The sequence below is a fragment of the Ambystoma mexicanum genome, chromosome 6q (assembly GCF_040938575.1).
Source record: "Ambystoma mexicanum isolate Mex_15411 chromosome 6q, UKY_AmexF1_1, whole genome shotgun sequence".
In the NCBI taxonomy this organism is placed as follows: Eukaryota; Metazoa; Chordata; class Amphibia; order Caudata; family Ambystomatidae; genus Ambystoma; species Ambystoma mexicanum.
In genome coordinates, this window is record NC_090937.1 from 347,398,992 (window position 1) to 347,422,289 (window position 23,298).

Consider the following 23,298-nt stretch of genomic DNA (forward strand, 5'->3'; position numbering starts at 1 on the left):
GTCTCTCCTACTCACAGCGGCTAACTCTGTCACCGGAAGCAAGGACAGAGCTCAACTGGTGGCTTACTCACATGGAAGCCTGGAACGGCCGAGCAATATTTGGTTCCGCACCAGACCTCGTGATAGAGTCAGATGCCAGCCGTTCCGGCTGGGGAGCGAGATGCGGTTCAGTAGCCACAGGAGGAACGTGGTCTCCTTCGGAACTCGAGATGCACATAAACTGCCTAGAGCTCTTAGCGGGTTCCTTCGCAGTACGCTCATTCGCCAAAGACAGAGTGAGTTGTTGTATCTTATTAAAAATGGACAACGTCTCGGCAGTGAGATACATCAATCATCTGGGAGGCACCAGATCTCGACCCCTAGCGGAATTAGCCAAAGATTTTTGGCATTTCTGTCTGCAACACCAGATTTCAGTCACAGCGGAATACCTACCAGGTCTCACGAATGTAGTAGCAGACTGGTACTCCCGGAACACGATCGATTACAGCGATTGGAGACTCGACAGAGAAGTCTTCCTCAGAATTCAACGAATTTGGGGTCCCATGTCCAAGGACCTGTTTGCCTCGCGCCTGAACGCTCAACTTCGTGTTCTTCAGCTGGAACCCCGATCCAGCAGCGACAGCGACAGATGCATTCCTCCAATCTTGGTCAGAAGGGGTTCACTATGCCTTCCCCCCCTTCAACATGATTGCGAGGACCCTGGCGAAGGCACGTCAGGAGCAATCAGAATTGGTTCTGATAACTCCGGTCTGGACCTCTCAGACCTGGTATCCAGTTCTTCTGGAACTTTCTTCGGATTTTCCAATCCTTCTACCCCGATTTCCAGATCTTCTACTAGATCCGGCGGGCAGTCGCCACCCCCTACTCCTCCACGGCTCTCTATCATTAGCAGCCTGGAGGATTTCAGGGCAAGGTGGAGAGTACCAGGCATGTCCTTCAAAGCAGTTAGCCTCATCGAAGAGAGTTGGGCCCCTGCCACTCTCAAAAGATATTCCAACTCTTGGAACGCCTGGAGAAACTGGTGCCAACAGAAAGGCTTACATCCAGTTTCGGCACCTGTAGAGGAGATCCTCAATTTCCTCGCATCCTTAGTGGAAAGAGGTTTAGCATATAGATCAGTTAATGCATACCGTTCTGCAATTTCAGCAGGTCACGACCCTATAGAAGGAGTTCCAGCAGGGGAACATCATCTAGTTTGCAGACTGCTCAAAGGCATCAGACTTACAATACCTCCTCCGTCCCGCTACAACAAGCTTTGGGACGTTAACATAGTGCTCAACCTGTTTCTTTCCTGGCCAGATAACAAGGAATTATCCCGCACTGCTCTGTCCGGCAAACTAGTTACGCTGCTCTGTCTCGTCTCCTGCAGGAGAGTTTCCGATGTTAAGGCTCTAGACATAGCAGGCAGAACCTTCTCTCCAGATGGCATTGTATTCCACATACATAGAAGGACCAAATGCAACTCTAGAGTTATCTCTTATCCTGCCTTCACAGATCAACCGAAGCTCTGCTTAGTCAGATGTCTAAAGACTTACGAGGAGGTTACGGCACCTCTCAGGAACTCGCCAGACGGGCAACTGTTGATAGCCTTACGTAAACCACATAAAGCAGTTTCCTCGCCAACTTTAGCGCGCTGGGTGCGATGGACCCTAACCCAAGCAGGGATTGATACCTTGCATTTTGGAGCGCACTCCGTCAGAGGAGCCATGGCCTCCAAGGCCTTTCAAGTTGGGATTCGCCTAGATGACATCATGAGGATGGCAGACTGGGCAAGTGAATCAGTATTCAAGGAATTTTATCTGAAACCAGTAGAGCAGCCGGCGGCTATTGTGGTAGGTAAGCTTTAAACTAGCATAATGGGAGCCTCCGGTCTTGACATAGAATAAAGATTTTCCATAATGTCTTACTAGAAAGTCTTAATTCTATTAAAGACACGGAGGCGAGCATTATCCCACCCAGCGAGAAATTCAATATGCTTACGGATTGTTGTATATATGAATATATTGCAAATGATGGTTTATTTTAAACAGTACTGTCGATTGAGTAACAATGTATTTCTCTCCCACCCCTATACGGGAACTAGGGTTGTAATATACATGAACTGACTGTGTTTCGTTCTATCTTTCTGACAGGGTCAACAGACAAATCAGCCTGATACGGGACACCAGTATTACACCACATGATGACCTTGGCTTAGAGCTATCTTGGACACGTTCGCAGCTTCGAAAGAGGAAGTAGCATCATTTTCAGGACTGTTTATTCAGAGACTTACCTTGTCATTGGACGTTTCAAGTCACATGTTGGTGACCTTATGTTGAACTTTTCACTGTCCTCCTGGGAAATGGAGTTTTCTTGTGTTCTTACAACTCTCAAACTTTAGAGTGTTTTCCTGGATTGTTTACTTGTTACATATATATATTTTTCAGCATTCTGAAGAAATATTTCTTGCTGCTGAGCTTCCTTTAATAATTTAATAAAAGAAAGAGAAGCATAATGCTCGCCTCCGTGTCTTTAATAGAATTAAGACTTTCTAGTAAGACATTATGGAAAATCTTTATTCTCCCTGCACTTGTAAGCCACAAGCTGGCTGCACTTGAGTTAACTGCACTTCCCCTTTCCCCTCCCCCCTGGCACGCCTCCCCGTCCCTCTTCCCTGCACTTGCGCAATCTGAATAACACAAGGCCCAGTAAGATAGTTATTTTGTCCTCCCTTGTTTCCCTCTCCTTGTCTTGTCGCACCTAGAAACACTGGTGTACAGGCGCGTTATAAATGCCACATCATATAGAGCATACCCTCACTTACAGAAGGCTCTGAAAGGGCCTTCCTCTTCAACAGTCCATGAGGCCACCTTTTCTCATATTCCACTGCATTTGTCTGGAGTGTAGTGAATGCCATTTGGAAACAATTATCACTGGCAAGATCCCTGTACCGAAAGGAGGTTTGAGAAACCTATATGATGCATGTAGAGACTGACCAAGGTTTTACATAGTCTACAGGGAGCCTTTCCGTTCAGGGACTAGGTGTTGTAGGGATTATCGATCCCTACAACAGTCTCAGGGTACGTTAGAACTGACTTAGCTGCATTCGCCTGACCACGAAGGGGAGAGGCTCACTGGGCCCCACCCAGCAGGCTGACCTGAGTTAAATAAGCCACATGGCCAGGGAAAATACTCGCCTTCCTCCTTGTGCAGAGTTACTCAATTAAGGCTCTGGTAGTCAATTAAAAATATTCTCCCACTTCTAAAGTCAAACCGGCAACAAACAAAGCAAGTGAAAACAGATTGCTATGCTATGGCCTCAAGTATTCGAAACACATGGAATGCAGATTATAGGCAGAAAAGCACTGTCTACACAAGAAGAGCAATGATTAAACTCTGAAGAAAAGCACGGGGGGAAACAAAGTGGGCATGGTAAGCACATCTGCCACACTAAGCACCAATCCTGTCTGAGCAAAGAAAATGAGCGACAGTTGGGATGGGCATGTGTGAGTCAAGTTTGATGTGGGGCTTTTTGATAAAAATGAATGCTGCTCCACAACGCATTCTGGGGACGTTTGGGAATCATGAAGGATACCATAGGCCGAGCAAAGAATTGCAACTTCCTCTGAATTAGAAGAACCAAGATAACTTGTTTTAAATACTGCTTTTTTCTGAACTTGTATCAACTCTTGAGACGTGGAATGAGAACCTTGCAGATTCTCCCAAACCCTAGACATTAACTCCTCTTTGAAAACCCTTTTCTCTGTCTGGTTTCCCTACTTTAGCAAGATGTGTTCGATGGATAGCGTCAGCATGGGATGCTATTGCTTGTAAGACTTTTGCTGCGGGTAGGAGATTAGAGGACTTCCTGCCATCCTGATTTTCTACATAACGGCTCTTAAAGCCAAATATGTTAGCACCTTTATCAGTTATTGCAGCCCGCAGTAATGTGAAGTATAATACGGATTTTGTAAAGTAAATACTATCCTAATATCCAATCTTAATCCCTCTTCCTGTAAGTTATATTGGAGCCAAGAAAACGATTTTGCAAGTTAGCAATGATGTATTACACAATAGAGAAATGGAACATAGGACTCAGATCTCCCAATACAAATAAAAAGGTCCAAGTTGCCCTCTTTCTATAACATGTGATACATTTTTTGCGAAACAATTTCCTCCGATTGCTCCAGGCTGCCACTGAATCATACGAGGTGTATTTTTACCAACACTGAAATGTAACTGTGGCGGCAGCACATATAAATAAGCATATTATTCACCTGCATGATATCAATTTTGTTTTCACATTCCTTATAACAAAAAGAATCTGCTTTTCTATGCACACTTGTATGCGCTAGTGTTTTTAGTTGTGTATTCAACGTCATAAACGGCGACTGTGCATCTTTTCAGGGCACATAGACTGGGAGAGGTACAGAAATGAATGAATAAGAAGGGAGATTGTTCAGACTCTTGAGCGTTGTTGGACTTGTGCCATTTTCCACAGTCTTTCCATGTTCAATACAGCTGAATGACCTCATCCCATTCATCCACAGGCCACATTCCGTTGGGGCGCACATTTGGTGGAGAGCTTTTCCAGTCCCACTCCTTCACAGGCACGTCCCAGTTCTTTCCGTAGTTGGCTTCTATGTACCCAAGTGTTTCACAGGGCACTCGTACCTTGAGTTCTAGAAATTCAGTCCAACACAGGGTGAATTTAGGAAACAGATATCTAAGACAAAATAAAAATATGGGACATGAGAAGCCAGTCCTTAAAAAAGAATACTGCATATGACAACATACCAAATAAGTTGCAACCTCCCAACATCAACTTTCATTTGCAAAGTCAGCGCTAGAAGGTGAAAGGTCACTTCCTAATTTAATCAAACTGCATTTGACACTTTCTAAAAGATAAAAAAACAGTTGGAAGATAATTGAACTTCTTTCTCTCATCAATGGTAGAGTGAAACCAGACCCAGGCAAATACACAATTTGATCTATGGGTGTTGCACAGAGTAAGATACAAAAAATCAATTGATTCAATTACTTGACTGAAAAATAGCTGTTCAATTCACTTTAACATTCACATTTCAGAAAGTTTTTTTCAAGAAGCGAACCCGTCCTTTAATTTCCTCAGCATGGTCAACAGACAATGTGGAAGTATGACGACACGTGCCACAGAAGACATCGCAAGAGCATGCTGTTGTGCCAGGTACTGAGTAGCAAATAGCATGGCAAAGCAATGGCACAAACACTACGTTGCCGAGCATGTGTTACAGACATAGCAGTTGAGAAGCCACAGAGATTCTGTCCTACAAAACGCTCCATCCAGGTAACCAAGACAGTCTTATGTGGGCAACTAACCATACTAAGCACTTGTGCCCACAGGGACTGGAAAAGTAGGCCAGCGTGCAGCAGCACAGTTGAAGGGTACACAGAGCGCCAGCTTGTCACAGAGGAAACATAGAGAATGAATTGTTGACAAACAACATGCATTTGATTGTTTATATAAGGACATTACCATATTAATGAATTCATCTCTGAATCAAAAGCATCTCAGTTTCCTCTAAGAAAGCCCACAAGAATGTTGAAAGCCTTATCGGCACAACTCTGTGAAGACATCAGTTCTTTGGGATCTCAAAGTACATGTTCAAGGCTCTGGGCCAAAATACAATGCCACATTAAACCAATTCCATCCTGGTTCGAATACAAAGGTGTCTTGTACTGCTGGGGGTTATCAGAGATGCAGCAGCAGTTCTCAGCTGTTAACACGGCCACTAAAACCTTAGGTCTTGCCATGGATGAGATGCCTCCTGAAGATTGTCCAGCCATAGGTCCTTTCCAGCAAGGCTGATCAGAAAGACTTGAGGCATGATCAGCCAAGCAGACAACACACCTATCCTTCTACATACCAGCGTAAAATAAGAAGTAGTTGCTTACTTGTAAGGGTAGTTCTCGAACATCAATATATTTCACAGATTAACTCGTTCAGCATTTTCTGTCGTCAAGCTTTGGAGGCCTCAATAACTAGGAAGTCAAATGATTCGTTTTGCAAAAACCTTTCCTGCCCATCAATGTCATTGTGTAGGTCCATATTCCTCCCAAAGACATTGAGGGGAAGCAAGCACCCCAGGGAATAAAGTTAACTTAAATCAGATTACAATAGCACATAGGTGAAGGACTTATTTAATGCACAATCGCGACTGAAAACCCAGATGTGGGAGGATAGGACGCATGTGAATCTTTGAACTACATCCATGTTGGAGAATTTCCCTTAAAGGTTTGTAATTATTTCTTCACCAAAATGGAATCTATTTCACAGTATCACATGCTTAGCATTCACAACAGAAAGTAGTATCTACCTAACTGCACCCAGGAAAAAGTTTTAGGAGTGAATTTAGGATTGGTTGTCAGATCAACTTTGCCCCTATACATGTATAATGTAAAGTTCATTAACTAGTAAGGCTGGGAACTGAACTAATTGTCTAGCTAATGGGACTGCCAAACGAGAAGTCACTTTCCACAATAAGAACTTTGCATTTCAACTTTGTACATGAACGGGCTTAGACAGAACCACGTCAAGCAGGAGCTAGTTTTCTGACAAGTGTATTTTCACATAAGTCCTTTTAGAAAATCGTGAAGAACAGGGCTTTCTGTCCTGTGTTATTGTATTCCTTGAAACGGCCACTACATGAGCTCCTAGCAAAGAATTTTGAAGGGCCGATTTTGTAAGTTCAACAAATACAAGAGTACTTCATGTCACTAGGGTACCACTAAAAACGTGGAACTGGAGCGGTCTCGGGGCCAGATGGAGACGCTCACTCCATGATTCAACTTCTTGGAGTGGGAAATGCGGGATCCCCAGATCTCTAAGCTATCTAGAGAACACGTGCATCATACATATTTAGTTAGTTATATATTTGGTATTTATAAGGCGTTATGCAGCTAGAATAGTGTTTCAAAGCGCCACAGATAGTTGGGTGGCAGGGGGATCCAGAGCCAGGTTAGATAACGCAAAAACACACACCTAACGAGAATCAGAAATACATGCCACTTAAGTTATGCGTGTCCATGCATGGAATGGCAGTCATAGCGCAGCAAACGCACAACGGTCAAAGTCCAAGGTGGATCACGGACCAGATGCTAAACCAAAACATATGGCCGAGAAAGGATTTAGGTACTCAGTTAAAAAAAGATACAGTTGCTTGCAAACTTGGCAGGCAGATCACTGGTTTAGGAAGCAACCAGAATCCTTCTGCATTATCATAACATGGTGGAAATGAACTAAACCAGTAGAACACCCTTCTCCTTAAGGTGAGGAAGGCACTACCAACAAGGGAAGGATATGGGCATATGGATTCATGGCCAATCAGGTTGAGGGAAACCCAGGAGAGGTCGGGGTAGCCCAACAGAGCACCCACTGCCACAATCACCCTATAACCCACAGTATAAAAGCCAACCGGTCTCCACTAGCTGGGTTGGGGAAAGAAATGCATTCCTGAAAGCTGGTGTTACTGAAAGAGAGAAGGAGATGGAGAGAGGTTGGAGGAGGAGTATAGAAGGAAGAGGAGAGAGTGGCTAGAGGAGAAGGGACAGAGGGAAGCAGGATGTGGTGGAGAGAGAACAGGAGGAGGACTAGAGCTGGAGGCAAACTCAGGAGGGTCACTCGAGTGCTGAGCCAGGGGCCAACTCCAGGGTATTACAGGGGTACTGATAGGTCAGGCATCCCGTAAAAGACCAGGGGACTGCTGCTGGGGGGCTAGGGGGGGCGGGCTAGTCAGAGTACTAGGAAGGTTGGTGAAGAGAGTTGGAATGCTGTACTCCTTTCGTTACCAGTACCACGAAGATGGAGTGGGGCTCAGACTATGGTGGCTGTGAGCAGGCCATCAGCACTACCCCAACACCATATAGTTAGTTCAGAGGTGGATTGGTGAGAACAGTCTACCCAGAACAACCCAAGTAGGAGGGTTGATGCCTACTAGAGTTGTCCCAATGGGACAACCAAGCACAACCAAGTCTAATTCTGAAATTGCACATTCCAGGTGCCTGAGGGCAAAAGTGTCCAAGGAGGCGACGTGTAAAGTCACTGATAAAAAGTGACAAATAGTGTCCCAGAGACCCAGACTCCACAAAGGACAATGCAGGGCATTAGGACCCATCAACTTCCAAAAACATAACTTTGTTGACAGATGTAAGGTAAGGAAGGCATGGTAAGAATAGACAGACAAGTGATCACAGTTCAAGGGTGTTTATTAAACTGTATAGGTAGGGTGGAAAAACGCCTAATCTAAGATGGGAGCAAGCTACAACCATCAAAGCACAATAAAGCAGTCCTAGTGGTGTCAAAATAAAAGGGCCTATACTAAAAAGGAACAAGTTACTTACCTGTAACTGTTGTTCTCCAGCATGGGTCTGGCATGGATTCACATGCTCATGAATATTCCCTGTCGTCAGGCCGGGAATCCTCGGTATAGAAAAAATCAGTATCAGTTTCGTTTCTGATTTGTCTTTCTTAGTAGTAACCAATCACTGGTCTCTGGGTCATACTGCCCCCAGCCAATGGCTGCCCTCTCCCTAAGCCCCGCCCCTGGCAGCCATCCTCAGATTTGGTAGCACGTAAAGTGGCAGTATGACCAAGTGAAGAGCCGCAGAGGGGTAGGCGGGAGGGTTCGCATGTGAATCCATGCCAGACCCATGCTGGAGAACAACAGTTACAGGTAAGTAACTTGTTCCTTCTCCAGCATGGGGTCTGGCATGGATTCACATGCTCATGAATATAAGAATACATAGCAGTATACACATGCACAACCACGGGAGGTGGCAAAAGGCTCAATATCAAGCAATACAACAACTCAACATTAAGCAACTCTTACCTCTTCACCTGGCTCACCTTAGGCAAACAGGTTGCGCAGCACTGCCTGGCCGACTCTGGACTCCTCCCTGGAATCCCGGTTGACACAGTAGAATCGCGTGAAGGTGTGCGTCGACCTCCACGTAGCAGCCCTGCAGATGTCGAGCAGGGGCACACCAGACAGGAACGCTGTGGTAGCAGCGATCGCTCTGGTCGAATGGGCTATCGGACAGCCTGGCAACGGTCGGTTTGCCAACCGGTGACAGTGCATGATGCAGCCGGAGAGCCATCTGGAAATGCAAGTCTTCGAGAGAGCCTTCCCTTGATTCACAGGTCCAAAGTTCACAAACAGCTGTGATGTCTTCCGAAAACTCATCGTGCGGTCCACGTAGAACTTCAGCACTCTAGCTACATCTAGCGAGTGCAGAGTCCTCTCAGCCGGCGACAAAGGCGACGGGAAGAAAACTGGCAACACCAAGGGCTCGTTGAGGTGGAAGTCCGACAGCACCTTGGGCATGAAGGAGGGGTGCGTCCTCGGCACCACCCTTGTGTCGTGAAAAGTCAAGTATGGAGGCTTGCAAGATAGGGCCTGGATCTCTCCCACTCGTCGTGCAGAGGGGATGGCCACGAGGAATGCTGTCTTCCACGACAGAAACTTCAACGGCACTGAATGCATAGGCTCGAATGGGGCCCCCATGAGCCTAGTCAGCACCACGTTGAGCTCCCACGATCGGAACAGTCCTTTCATAAATTCCTTCACCAGCCGATGAGACCACAAGGTCGCCCGTCCTGTAGTTCTGGTGTAACGTGAAACGGCAGCCAGAGGCAACTTGATGGAAGCGTGAGATAGGCCAGCCTTGGCCAAGGACAGCAGGTACGGCAATACTTGAGGGGCCGTAATCCGCAGAGGGATAATCTTCTGTGCACGGCACCAGACAGAGAACCTCTTCCATTTATGTCCATAGCACTTGAGAGTTGAGGATGCCCTGGCCTTTGCAAGAACCTCTCTGCAGCTCGCCGGGATGTCGTATCCTCCAAACTCTAGTGCTGCAGGAGCCAGGCCTGCAAGTTCAGCGACCCTGGTTTGTGATGAAGAATGGCGCCTCCTTCTCTGGAGAGAAGATCCGCGTCTGTCGGCAGCTTGACTGGTGTGGACGCTGACAAGTCCAGAAGGTCCGGGAACCAGATCTGTCTCGGCCACGCCGGTGCGACGAGGATCATCCTGCACCGGGACCTCTTGAGCTGGTTGACGAGCCGGAGTAGCAACGGCAACGGCGGGAATGCATAAAGGAATAGGCCGTCCCAGGGGAACGAGAAAGCATCGCCCATGCTCCTCGGCTGGGGAAACCTGCTGGCGAACCTCCGGCACTTGGAGTTCGCCGCCGTCGCGAAGAGATCGATCTGGGGTTCGCCCCATCGTCGGAAGAGTCGATCCACTTGATCCTGGCGCAGTTCCCACTCGTGGCACGAGCGCAGCTCTCTGCTGAGTGAGTCGGCAATGGTGTTTTTATCCCTGCCAGATGAAAGGGTACCAGAAACATCCCTTGGGCGATGGCCCAATGCCACAGATCCTGGGCTTCCTTGGATAGGGCAGGGGATCCGGTTCCGCCCTGCTTCCGAATGTAAAACATTGTGGTGGTGTTGTCGGTGAAGATCCTCACCACCTTGCCCTTGAGGGACGGGAGGAAAGAGCTGAGGGCCCGGAACACTGCACGGAGCTCCAAGATTTTGATGTGGAGTGTCTTCTCCTCCGGGAGCCAAAGGCCTCTCGCGTGGAGATCCCCGGTGTGCGCTCCCCAACCTTCCAGGGAGGCATCCATCGTCACCGTCACCTGGTGGGCCGGGGCTAGGAAACCTGTTCCCGCCGTCAGATGAGAGTGGGAACCCCACCATCGTATCGCCTGACGGAATGCTTCGTCGAGCGGGATCCTGTCCTCGAAGCTGCCCGTCGACTGGATCCAGTGGGCGTCGAGGAATTCTTGCAAGGGCCGCATCCGAAGTCTGCAGTGTCGCACGAGATAAATGCAGGAGGACATCATTCCGAGGAGGGACTTGATTGAACTCACTCTGCCATGTCCGTGGCCAGCAGACGTTGGACCTTTCCCAGGATGGTCCTGATCCTTTCCTCCCACGGAGAGGCCAGTCGCGCCACTGTGTCGAGCTGTGCTCCCAGAAACAGGGCGACTTGCGACGGGACCAGGTTGGATTTTGGAAAGTTGATGGAGAATCCCAGGTCCGTGAGCAGCTGGATGGTCTTCGCAGTATGTTCTATGGCGAGCTCCCTTGTCCTTGCTCGTATGAGCCATTCGTCCAGGTAGGGGTAGACGTGGATCCCCTGTAGGCGCAGCCGCGCCGCCACAGGTGTTAGGCACGGGAGGGCCTTGAACTGGTAGTGCGGCCCTTGGACCACGAACTCGAGGAACTTTCGGTGTCTCTTTAGAATAGGGATGTGAAAGTACGCATCCTCAAAGCCCAACGACGACAGGAAATCGCCCTCCTCCAGCTGTCCCAGCACGTGCTGGAGGGTAACCATCCGGAACTTCTGTGCCTTGATGTGCCTGTTCAGTCGTCGCAGGTGCAGGATGGGACGCCATCCTCCTGTCTTCTTCTTTACGAGGAAGTACCTTGAGTAAACTCCGGAGCCCCGAAGCCTCTTTGGAACGAGCTCGATGGCACCTTTTCTGAGCACCTTACTTCCAACAGCAGTTTAGGGACGTGATTTTCCTTCCTGGCCACGGGAAGGAATGCGGGGGCACTTCTTCTGGAAATCGAGGGCGTGCCCCAGGGCCAGGGCGCCAAGCACCCAACGGTCGGTGGAGATGGACTCCCACACGCCGAAGAACTTCGTCAGCTGGCCTCCCACCGGGGTGCTTCGGCAGGGGCCCGACCCGACGGTCGGTTCAATCTTGCTTGGAGGCCGCCTTGCCTCCTTGACCACCTTGGCGACGACGGCGGGATCCACCTGACTTGCCGCGTCCCCTGTAGGCCTCCTGCGACGAAGATCTTGCCGCTTGATGCTACGTAGAGGAGCTACTGCTGGCTCCCTGGGAGGCACCCTGTCTGCCTCCGGAGCTCCGAAAGGACGGCCGTCGCTGTTGGAGCACACCCAGTGCACGGGCCGTATCCGTGTCCGTCTTAATCGCCTGAAGGGACTCATCAACCGCCTTGCCAAACAGGTTGTTCCCATCGAAGGGCATGTCCAAAACCTTGGTCTGTACGTCCTGGCGGAAATCCGTCGCCTTGAGCCATCCTCATCTTCTCAGGCAAACGCTGTTGCCCAACTGACGGAAACCGGTGTCGGCGATGTCCATAGCCACCGTAATGGTGTGGTCCGAAGCAATCTCACCTTCCTGTAAGATTTCCAGGGCCTCAGCCCTCTTGGCGTCCGGAAGGAAGTCCAACAGAGGGGCGATCTTGAACCACAACTCCCTGTCGTAGCGGGCTACGATGGCCAGGGCATTGGCCGCCTTGATGGTCGTCGCTGCAGATGAGATGACCCGTCGTCCCATCGCATCCAGCTTCCTACCCTCGCCGTCCGGCGGGGAGGTTGAAGTCGAGGCCGATGCCCCCCCGCTTTCTTTTTGGCCGCCGCCGAAACAACCAAATCCGGGGTAGGTTGCACCCTAAGGCACAAGGGGGCAGCGTCGGGGACCCGGTACTTCTTCTCATACCGGTCCCTCTTTGCAGGCGCCGTGGCAGGGTTCTTGAGGAGGGCGAGCCCTTCATCCCCGATGTCATAAAGAAGCGGTATGGCGAGGACCGTCTTCCTTTTAGCCTCGTGCCGTTGGTAAAGGAACCCTTCCTTCTTTTCTTCGGGGCAGAGCTGGAAGAGCTCGGATGCCCTGGAAATCATGGCATGGAAGGATCCAATCTCGTCGGGCGGGGACGCCCGGGCAGGGGGTGACGGGGGACACATCCCGTCGTCGCCTCCGTCGTCATCCGTACCTGTCGAAGTCGTGTCCATGCCTGTATCATCCCTGTGGGTAGTAGACCGGGGGGAAGGCAGAGAAGGCCGCAGAGGCGGGAGAGGTGGCCTAGGATGCATCCTCCTCCTCTTAAGCGGTGGACTCTCCGAAGGTCCTGGCTCCGGTTCCCCCATCGGGTCTGGCTCAGGTACCTCCGTCAGGGGAAGGGGCAACCTAGTCCTTATCTCCGAGCATAAGGACCGAATGGCTGACAAAATGGCTGCCGAGGTGTCCTGTGGCGCCGGAAACGACGGGAGCGAGGGCTCTTGAGGAGCCTTGTCTGCGACACCGTCGCTATCGTCGTCGCCCTCGTCGGGATCCCTCCCGATGGGCTAGGCCTCTTCCACGACTTGGATGAGCTCCTCTTCAGAGGTCGTGTCCGTATCCACGATGGCCACCAGCCCCTCCCCCACCCTTTCCAACGAGGACTTCGTGGGGGTCTTCTCGATGGGCCTGAAAGACGACACCCTCTGCGGTGGCAGGGTGACTCTGGTTCCTGAGGGCGCCTCCACTGGTGTAGCCTCCACAGGCTGAGCCAGGGCCGCGACGACATCCTCAATCGAGGTCTTAGCAGGGTGAATTAAGGCCAGCGTCACCTCCTGTACCCCTGGGGCCTTCACCTTGGGGGGAGGGTCTGAGCCTCGCTCCCCCTCTGCCGGAATCTTCGAGATCGACCGGGGCCTCTCCAGAAGCTTCGCCAGGTTCTTGGACTTCCTCTTACCCGAGCCAGAGCGTTGGCTCGTGGTCGATGGCGCCGGGGAGGATGCACCCTGCCTGGCAGCCAAGGAGCCCGACCGTTCGGCGCTCCCGGTGCCCGCGGACTCGCGGTGCTTAGCCTTTTGTTGGGCCCCCGTCGCCGGGGCACCCTCACAGGATTTAGAAGACCGCTCAGACTTCTTTTTCTTCTTCTCGCCTGGCGGGCTCTTACCTTCCAGCCAGTTGGCGAGACGGAGGTGGCGATCCTTCATGGTCCGCTCTGACATGTTTCCACAAAACGTCTTGTCCTCATGGAGACAGTGGAGGCATAACGAATGCTCGTCCTCCTTGAAAACGTTCTGAAGCTGGCATCCAGGGCAGGTCCTGAACAGCTTCCCGGGCGTCGAGCTTCCTTTCTCCTGGGCCATGACCGGGGTAGGCCTCGGAACTTCTGGAATCCTCCAAAAGCGTAACTCGACGAAATCTTCACCCTTGAGGGGCGTAGAAACTCCGAAACGGATCCCCGTTGATCGGATGTAGACACGGTGGAGCTTGAGGCTCTATTTAACCGAAAAAGAGAAAATCTCCTGAAAAAAGCGTGAAAACGCAGCAAAAGCTCGAGAGCTACAGCACGAGGACTCCCAACACTTGAACGTGCGGTAAAAATCTGAGGATGGCTGCCAGGGGCGGGTCTTAGGGAGAGGGCAGTCATTGGCTGGGGGCAGTATGACCCAGAGACCAGTGATTGGTTACTACTAAGAAAGACAGATCAGAAACGAAACCGATACTGATTTTTTCTATACTGAGGATTCCCGGCCTGTTGACGGGGAATATTCATGAGCATGTGAATCCATGCCAGACCCCATGCTGGAGAAACCTATTGCCAATCCTTACAACTAGATACCAAATGTCTGTAGCTTTCTGGTCGGCCTCTCTTGGCCCTCTTCCTGCTCCCACCTGTGAAGCTAAACACCTCGGGTCATCTTCAACTTCAAACTCTCCTTCTCTCCTCACATCTCTGACGTCTCTAAGAAGTCACACTACCAGCTGCACCTCCTCAGAGGTATTCTTCCTTTCCTCTCCTTCCCCCAGAAGCTCACTGTCTCCAGAGTTCTGGTTCTCACTAGACTGGACTATTGTAACAGCCTCTTTCTAAATCTGCCTCCTGCTACTCTCCGCCCTCTGCATCTTATCCAGAACAGGACTGCAAGACTTGTCCTTGGCCTCAAGCCCAGGGATTGTATCTCTCCAGGACTGAAATCTCTGCACTAGCTCCCAGTGGCTGCGAGGATTAAGTTAAAAACCCTCTGCATCGTTCACAAGGTCTTCTGGGGCCTCAATACCTTCAACTCTCTCTTCCTAAATATCTTCCTTCTCGAGCTCTTCGCTCATCCGCCTCCAACTCCCCCAGGGTCAGTCGCTTCTCCAAGCAACAAGTTGGTGGTAGATCTCTTTCTTCGGCTAGGGCCTCCATCTGGAACAGCCTCCCTGCCTCCCTTAAACTTGAGGAGAACCATCTCTGGTTCCGGAAGCACCTCGAAACCTTTCTCTTTGCTTCTGCTTTTTCTCCTCCTCCTCTCTGCTGACCTCCTGGCTGTAACCGGAAGTGCACTGGCTACCTCCTGGCTGTAACCGGAAGTGCACTGGCTCCCTGGACACCCTCTGATCTTGGGCCCAGGTCCTTCCGCCGCCAGCGTCACACGCCTGCACTGCCCACCTGGCAACCCCCGCACTTGAGGACTGTTCTGTATCCCTAGAGTCCCCTTACCAGCCCTTGACACCGGATGCCCGCACTTACACATGCACTTGTCACATGCTGGCCGTTTACTTATTGTTATCATCTTCCCATGTACTGCACTGTCCCAGCCCCCTTCCCATGCACTTGCGCGATCTGAATGACACCTGGCCTAGTAGGATCGCTGCCCGTCCTCCCCTTGTTCCCCTCACTTGCCTCGTCGTGCCTTGAAACACTTGTGGATAGGCGCGTTATTAATGCCATATCATATCATATGATATCATATATAATATCATGGGATAGGAGTCACAAAAAAAGAAAGAAGTGTTCACAAATAAAGTCAAGATGCGGTAGCTGGGGGGTCTCCCTTCCCCACGTTTTGAGCACAGGACAAGATGGGACTTCTGAACACAGAACACGCTCAAGCTTTCCCAGCACGAGAGGACAGTTCCGCTTCAGGTATCAGGGCTGTCAGTGGTGAAGTCTCTTGCCTTCGAGGACCTGATAGGCTCCCAAATAACATACAAAAAGTTCAGTTCAAATGTTCGGTGTGTGATGACTCTTCACCCTTGGACTCCCCCTTTCCCAGGCTTAGATCCCAAAACAGTTCCTATGAATATCAGCACCTTCAGGGCTTAATTCTCGTGCTTCCGAGGGCCTGATAAGTTCCAAAAATAATAAAGCAAAAAGTTATTTTCCTTTTACACTTGAGGGAATGAATCTTCACTCTTGGGTCCCCCTCTTCTGGGCTCAGACTCCTCCCCGAATATCAGCCTCCCTCCCGTCGGATTCACTCCAGCATATATTCAAAAGTAACTTCTCAACTGCTTTTACGTGTCGTTGGGGTGATGGCTTCTCACCTCTGGATCTCCCTCTTCTGGGCTTCGATCCTTTTCAAACTTTTGCCTCCCTCCTGTTGGATTCACTCTGGCTTTAGCAAATGTCTTTTAAAACAGTTTCTCGTGGACCTCCCTCTGCCGGGTTCACTTTTGTCAACACACTGTTTCTTCGGACTTTAGACTTTGCCCCTCTTTATAGGCAACCCTCATTCCGGATCACTCTTTCCTTTTGTTTCTTTTGATGCTGGATTTACTTCCCTAGCTTTCTCAACAGTTTGTCGGTCAAAGACTTTTGACTGTACAGGGATTTTGCTTGATCCCTGTATGACCACTTTGACCTTTCTGGCAGTTCATCTACGGCCTTGTGGTGTCAGTAATTCACTCAACATGGGATTAACCAGAGTGTCTCGAGTGAGCACCCACGTAGCGCCGATTCCCTCTGCAGCTGGTCTTCCCTTAACAATGTACAGTTCTTTGAACTTTTCTCAATGTGCCACTTTGCGACTTTCATTTAACACAGTTTTGGTTTCCTATTGGTCCTCCCCTTGTTAGGCAGAATCCTGTGCAGTTCCCTTGGGGAACACTGCAAAAGATTTAGGACTACAGGAGTAAGCAGTAAACCCATTTGGTAGCAGTCTGCACCACCCAGATTTACCTGGTAGGTGTGGCTGAGCAGTCAAGTCTTCTCTCAAGAAGAGTAAGGCAGTATATAGAGTATACACAATAGGGCTAAAAACACAGTGGAACAAGCAAACACTGACCAGAGCTTTGTATCAAAAGTATATAATTATTTAACACACACTTTAGAAAATACACTAGCACTATAAGTCAAAGCAAGTTCAAAACACAATCAGAAAAGTATTTACACCCCCCCTAGCAATTACTAGACAAGTCTAAGTTAAAACACCACTTTTTGTCAAAACAGAGGTGAGCGCGTAACTTAGATGGCACTCCAATAATTAGGTTAAAGGGGAGAAAAAGGCAGAGCATGAAAATAAAACAGTTCCCAACAAGTCCAAAGCAAGTCAGTGAAGGCAGTATACACTGTAGAGCCAAAGTTCATAGGCCAGGCCCACTTTAAATGGAGCAAAGCGAAATGTGCCCAGGATCACACGGTTTAAAATGCACTAACAGTCTTTGCAGAGTGTTCAAAAGAGGATGGGGTGATTCAAGAAGTAAAGTTAGAAGGTCTGGAGCCAACCCAGTTGGAAAGCCAAGGAGTTAAGGGTCACCTTTAGCAATCCGAAGAAAGGGAGGCCAGGTGGAACACAGTACCTTAAAGAGTGAGGAAGCTCCAGCGGCGGCAGTTGTTCCTGGCAGTGGATGCAAGTCGTGGATTCGACCAGGGGAAGAGAAGATCTCGTCGAGGAGGAACCTTGTAGTCGTTGCACTGCCCAGGGAAGAGACCAGCCGCGGAGCTCATTGGTAAAAGGTGCGTTCATTTTATTCGCGGTCAAAGTGGTGAAGCTTGGCTATCCGGTCGCTGGGGTGCTTGGCACGGGCGAGTCGACCAAGAGACGTCTTTGGAAGGCAAAGTGGCGAACTGGTTGATCCCACCAGCTCAGAGGGAGAAGACTCTTCCAGCAGAAGATCTCCTCTTGTCGTCGGGAAAGTGGTGAGGTCGTTGCAGCAGGGCTCCACCGGTGGTGTCGTTGTTGCAGATGGCTCAGCTTCTTCCCTCTTCGGATTTCTTAGGTCCTGTGGCGATTTCTGAAGTTCCAGTCCCAAAAGCCCTGCTTTTATGCAGAAAAACCCCCATTCAACAGCCTAGCTGTCACTCACACATGCTAAGTGGTGAGCCGGGCGGCTCACCACTGTACCAATCAGAATAGAGTGCGACTTGAGTTGCTAAGGCAACGCAGTCCAGGGTGCCAATTCCACTCCCCACACATCCTGCGGAACCCAGACAGAGTGGCACCATTTGGAGGGCTTCTGTGGAGAAGCCCGCCAAAAAGTGGAACAAAGGGCTCGACCTTGGTCAGAGTTACAGAGACGGACACGAACGCCATTTTAGAAAAGAGTTCTGGCAAAAAGACCCAACCGTGAATTTAATATTAAATAAATAAACCAGCGGCATCTTTAACATTGCACCAAAAAGTGGTGCGTTTAAAATCAATGGGAAAATCCCATAGGAAATATTCTGGTGGAATATTTTGCGTGGTAACCACTGCCACCAGCCAGAAACTCGACAAGGGGGGACTGGACAGTGCCCTCTTGAAAACAGACCCAGGGGCAATATAATTAACCACTTCCAGTACTTCCACAATATGATGGTGTGTACTAGTTCTGTTCATAATTTAGGAATAGTAAAGTCAATGGTGACTTTAGATGCCCTGGGAGACAGTAGTCAGTCCCAGGGTATGGAGTCTATGTTTGGGGGTCACTATGACACCCCTGTGTTACTGCACTGAGGGTGCTGTGTAACACATTCACAAAAAATAGATGATACCCTATGGAGTAAAAAGAAAACCCCATAGCCCATAAGTACAAAACAAGTCAGAGGCATACCTCAAATCATGCCTAAGAGTGGGAGTAAAAGAGTCTCACTCTTAGCAGGAGAAAAAAACAAACCTCAAAAGGAGTCACTGGGTTTGGGAAATTAACCTTATAAGAGAATTCTCCCTAACACCCCTCGACTCAATGGGCTGGGATGAACCACTTGGCTTTCCTTGTATCTGGAGTCAAGAAAGGTACCACGAAAGCAGGCGTCTCCCTCGTCCTGCTTATCAGCGTAGACACGCTCCATGTACCATTGAAATCTGCTGCAACAATTGAGCTATTGTCCGTGGTCTTACGATTCCTTCTGCTTAGGTCTCGCGAGTCTGGGTAGAAAAGGGCAAGGTTGCTTCTCTCCTAGTCAGCCTTTCGATATTCACCACCTTTCTCCTCCTCTTGAACTGCCGTGCCTGGAGAGCTATCTCGTTGTGGGGTCTGCCCTGCTCGTATACTGCTTGTGTTCTCCACCTTTTATCCCTGTGGGGAAGGGAAAGGCCTGTCAGGTGTGTGTGATCATGGTCAATTGCCTGACTTTGCCTGACCCTGGTGTTGGGCCATGTCTGGTAATCTGCTTTGGTGCTGGCCTGTTGTCTTACTTGGTGTTCGTAAGTGTTTGTGTCGGTAAGGGGGTGTGGGGGCACAGTGTAGAGTATCCTACAGGGTAGGTCGGGAAAAAGGTGTTACAAAAAGGGGAATACCGCGTCTCACCCTCCGGTGTCCCACTTCCACTCCTTGAGGACCCCTCATCCAGGTGACCCTCCTGCACTGGTCCACCACCAGGAACTAGATCCAATTGCGATGGCCATGTTCTGGCCACCTTGATGGCAGATCCCGGGGACTAGAGGGTGAGACACCTTCAGGTTTCTCATAGAACGTTGCCTGATGATCGCAACTTCATCTGGCGACAACACTTCCCGCATTAGGCCTTTAAAATATTGCCTCATGAGGTTCCAGTGCTCTAGATCGGGGAATGTCTCAACAAAGCGATCTTCCCTCGAAGAATGGTCGTGGGGATAAACTCCTGAGGACCCAATAGCGCATTTGGGCACACAAGTATTGTGGGGCACCATGAGCGACAGAGTAGACCACTCCACTCGAGGTGAAAAAGGGGGATGCATCAGAGACCCAGAGGGAGCCATAAGTAACAACTTGCTGGAATCTCACGTTCCCATTTCTCAGAAGCCTATGCAGAAACCTCTCCTGGTGACAGGCCCGAGATAGATACTGTTACCACCATGGTTCACGGCTGGGGAGAAAGGATGGAGACTGTGAAGGCTGCAGCGCATCTTGAAGGAGATTGGTGCTAGAACCTTTTGCTACCAAAGGCCCCTAAATGCCTTCAGGCGAAGACCTGGTACTTTGTACGGGATGGGCCTCGAAACAGATCCTGGTACGAGATAGTATGCCCTTGGTAACAGTATCCTCGGTAAAAGCCCTAACAGAAATTGAAATCCACTTGGACCGAGGTCCACTGATGGCCCCTGGAGAGGACTCCAAGAGGTTAATGTAGTACAGTGGAAAGCCATGTAAGATTCAAAGTGGACCGTCCCAACCTAGTTGATCCCCAGAAAAGATTTGCCTGGTTGAGGATGCCAGAACAAAGAAAGGCCAACTCGCCTTCTTGGAATTATCTGCTGAGGTGATCGGGAGGGCCCGACTTGAATATCTTATTGTACTGCACCAGCTAGTACTTCAGCTACTTCTGTGAAGAGGCCTGAAACACAAGTGTTTGGGTCTGCCACCGAAAAGGACCTGCAACACTTCACACAGAAAAACCTGCTTTATCCGGCATACACAGAAAAGAGAAGAGGTGAGAGAAAAAAAAATCATTAAAAAAATGAGCGTGGAAGCAGTGAACCAAAAAAAGAAGCTGCATCAGACACAGAGAAAGGAATTTAGCAGAGGGAGCATGGAGGCAGAAGCTTTGGCATGGCTGTGCTGATTGCGTGTAGCCGGGCTCAACATACACATGCTTAAAGGGGAAGGGCACATGTTGGTCTGCCTATGCTCGTCAAGTTGCGTTCGATTTTTCACAAATCCGTCTGGCTTTAGAACGGTGGTCCTCAATCTCTCTCGCGTGAACAAGGTCTGCCTTCTTGCTTGGAGTCACTTAAAAAGTTTCTGGGACTTACAGCATCCTCACTTGTTTCTTGGTATTTGCTTTGCCTTCCATGGTTGCCGCTGAGGTTGTCAGCATCTCCCCTACCAAGAACATCCTCCAAGTATCCTTAGGTCTTGTGATGGGGAAAGGGGTTCCACTTTGGGAAAATGCTTAGACTACATGGGTCATCAGACTTCCCCTTCTGGGGGCACCAAGAACCTCACCTGGCAAGCTTTCAAGATCTGTGGTTGTATGTGGTTGTAACTTTATGTCTCTCCACCGATTTGGGGTTGATTTACCGAAGCGAACATTTTCGGGGGAGAAAAGACAGAAGTTTTTATTTTTTCCTCGAAATAATCTTCGGTCTTTTCTCCCCTGAGCATTACTGAGTTACCCAAACCCCTACCCACACCGCTACCCCACACCCCAACCCTCCCTACTTACCTTGCATTCCGTCTCGCTCTGTCCCTGCAATGCCTGTTCCCTTTCACTTCCGTGATCGGGAACCAGCACTGCAGGGTCATTTCCTTTTTTTTCCTTTTTTGGGTCAGCTGCAGAGGTGTCTCGCGCAGCCCCTGCTCACTATATAGGGGATGCGGGGGACACCCCCACAGCCTTTGTTTGGGGGGGCTGCAGGGGACAATCCCTCAACTCCCGCTCACACTATAGTGAGCAAAGGTGCAGAGGACACCCCCGCACTCCTCAGCACTGAATGCGTGATTTGGTCGAACTTATCAGCCGTCAGATTTTTCGAACGGCCTACATTCGTCCAAATCACGCATTCAGTATTTTTTATTCGGTCATTTTAGCGGAAAACCTCGCCACGAATGTATGATTTTCTGAGGACCAAAGTTCTGGGGACTGTTTCTCCCTCACTTCTCTTTCCTTCATCTACCTCTCTTTGTCCTTTCCCACTTCTTTCCACCTCCACTATTTGGACAAGAAACGAGAGAAATTATCCTTAGCGCCCTTTCCGCCATACTGCATGGGCATCCCTTCCAAGGGACGGGAAACTGAACCATTTTCACCAGAAAAAACCTTCTTTCCCTTTAAATCTAGAGGCGCGAAGGGGTGCGTCCCTGGGAGAATGCGCTGCCCTGACTCTGCCGTCCGGCGCCACACCTCAGTCACCATAGATGTGTCGACAATGGATTAACATTGCCTAATGACAGCTATATTAGGGGGAGGATGGTGGGAGGTATGGAGGAAAGAGTAAGTTAGTCACTATGGTGAGTAACTTATAATTACTATTACGTCCCATCCCCTTTCTTCCATACTGCATGGGCAATTACAACTGAGTGTAGCCCCAGGGTGGAGAGGAGACCCTCCTTAAGCAAATAGGTTTCTAAGAACCGCATGTCCGAATGCCGCGTCTGATCTAGACCCGGCGTCCCAACAGTAGTGCTTGCAGAAAGCAGAAAGGGTGGGCCATGTGGCCGCCCTGCATATGACCTGCCAGGGGGATGGCCGTTGGAGGCCTGATACACCGGTCTTGATCCGTCGAAGGTGACAAAAAGTGCGTCCGACTTGCGGAATCCCTTGGTCCTGTCCAAGTAGAATTTCAGGGCACGCCTGACTTCCAGGCAGTGCAGGACTCTTTGTGCCTTGTCCTTGGGCTCAGCAAAAAACGTAGGCAGCACTATTTCTTCGTTCCGACGGAATGGGGAGGGCACTTTCGGTAGGAATGTTGGGTGTGGCCGAAGGACTACCCTATCCTTGTGAAAGGTAGTGCATGGCTCTGAGGCGTCCAGCGCCTGGATTTCACTGATTCTGCGAGCCGAGGTGAGGCCGACTAACAAGGCCGTCTTAATGGGGACCAGCCTGATGTCCTCTTAATGGGTGAGTAGAGCCTGGAAAGTCCCGTCAGATGTTTCTCGATGATCGGGTTCGAAGACGAAAAGGTCTCCTTCTCCGAATTTCTGTAAGCCTCCCTGGATGCCACGTAGGTGCAGCAAGTGTCCACCTGCACGCCTGAATGGGAGAGGTGAGCCGAGAAGGAGAGCAAGTCATCTAGGGTACAAGCCAGGGGGCTCATACCCTTAGAGTCTGCACACTGGCAGAACCTGGTCCACTTGCTCTTATACTGGGCCCTGGTAGCCTTGCTCCTGGTGCCCTGAATGATCTCTAGATTAGACTGGGAAAGGATGAGGTGATCTAGCGTGACCTGTTCAGGAACTACGCTGTGAGGGCTAGTTTCTGTGGAGCGGAGTGGATAGCCCTGCCCCCCTGCTGTGCCAGAAGATGTGCTGGGCTGATCGGAAGGCAAATGGGAGGCCTCTCTGAGAGGCTGAGCAGCTCTGAGAACCATGGCCTGGCTGGCCACCACGGTGCTATTAGAATGATGTTGAGGTGGCGAGACTCCTTGATCTTGCATATCACCCTGTGTATCAGAGGTGTGGGCGGGACGGGATATGCTGTCATTCCGTCCCACCGAATCTGGAATGCATCGCCCAGGGAGCCTGGGCCCTGACCCTGCCAGGAGGCGAACAGTTGGCACTTCCTGTAGTCCCAGGAGGCAAAGAGGTCCACCTGGGGGTGTCCCCATTCGTAGAAGATCTCCTGCAGTACTAGGTCGTTCAACTGCCACTCGTCGTTGTCTGCTGGGTTCCATGTGTTAATATCCTCACAAAAATTGCGCGATG

At 50.0% G+C, this 23,298-nt stretch overlaps 1 protein-coding gene across 3 annotated transcripts in view; it reads right to left on the reverse strand.

Annotated features, from left to right (window-relative positions):
• Positions 1–4,022: 4,022 nt before the first annotated feature.
• Positions 4,023–23,298, reverse strand: part of FKTN (fukutin) — a 534,769-nt gene continuing 515,493 nt past the window's right edge. For 2 of the 3 annotated variants that reach the window (XM_069630830.1, XM_069630831.1), the window contains one exon: positions 4,023–4,705. In XM_069630830.1, coding sequence (XP_069486931.1) covers positions 4,492–4,705 — 214 coding nt within the window. In that variant the 3' untranslated portion in view covers positions 4,023–4,491. The remainder of the gene's footprint in view (positions 4,706–23,298) is intronic. The other variant, XM_069630832.1, reaches the window with a different exon arrangement.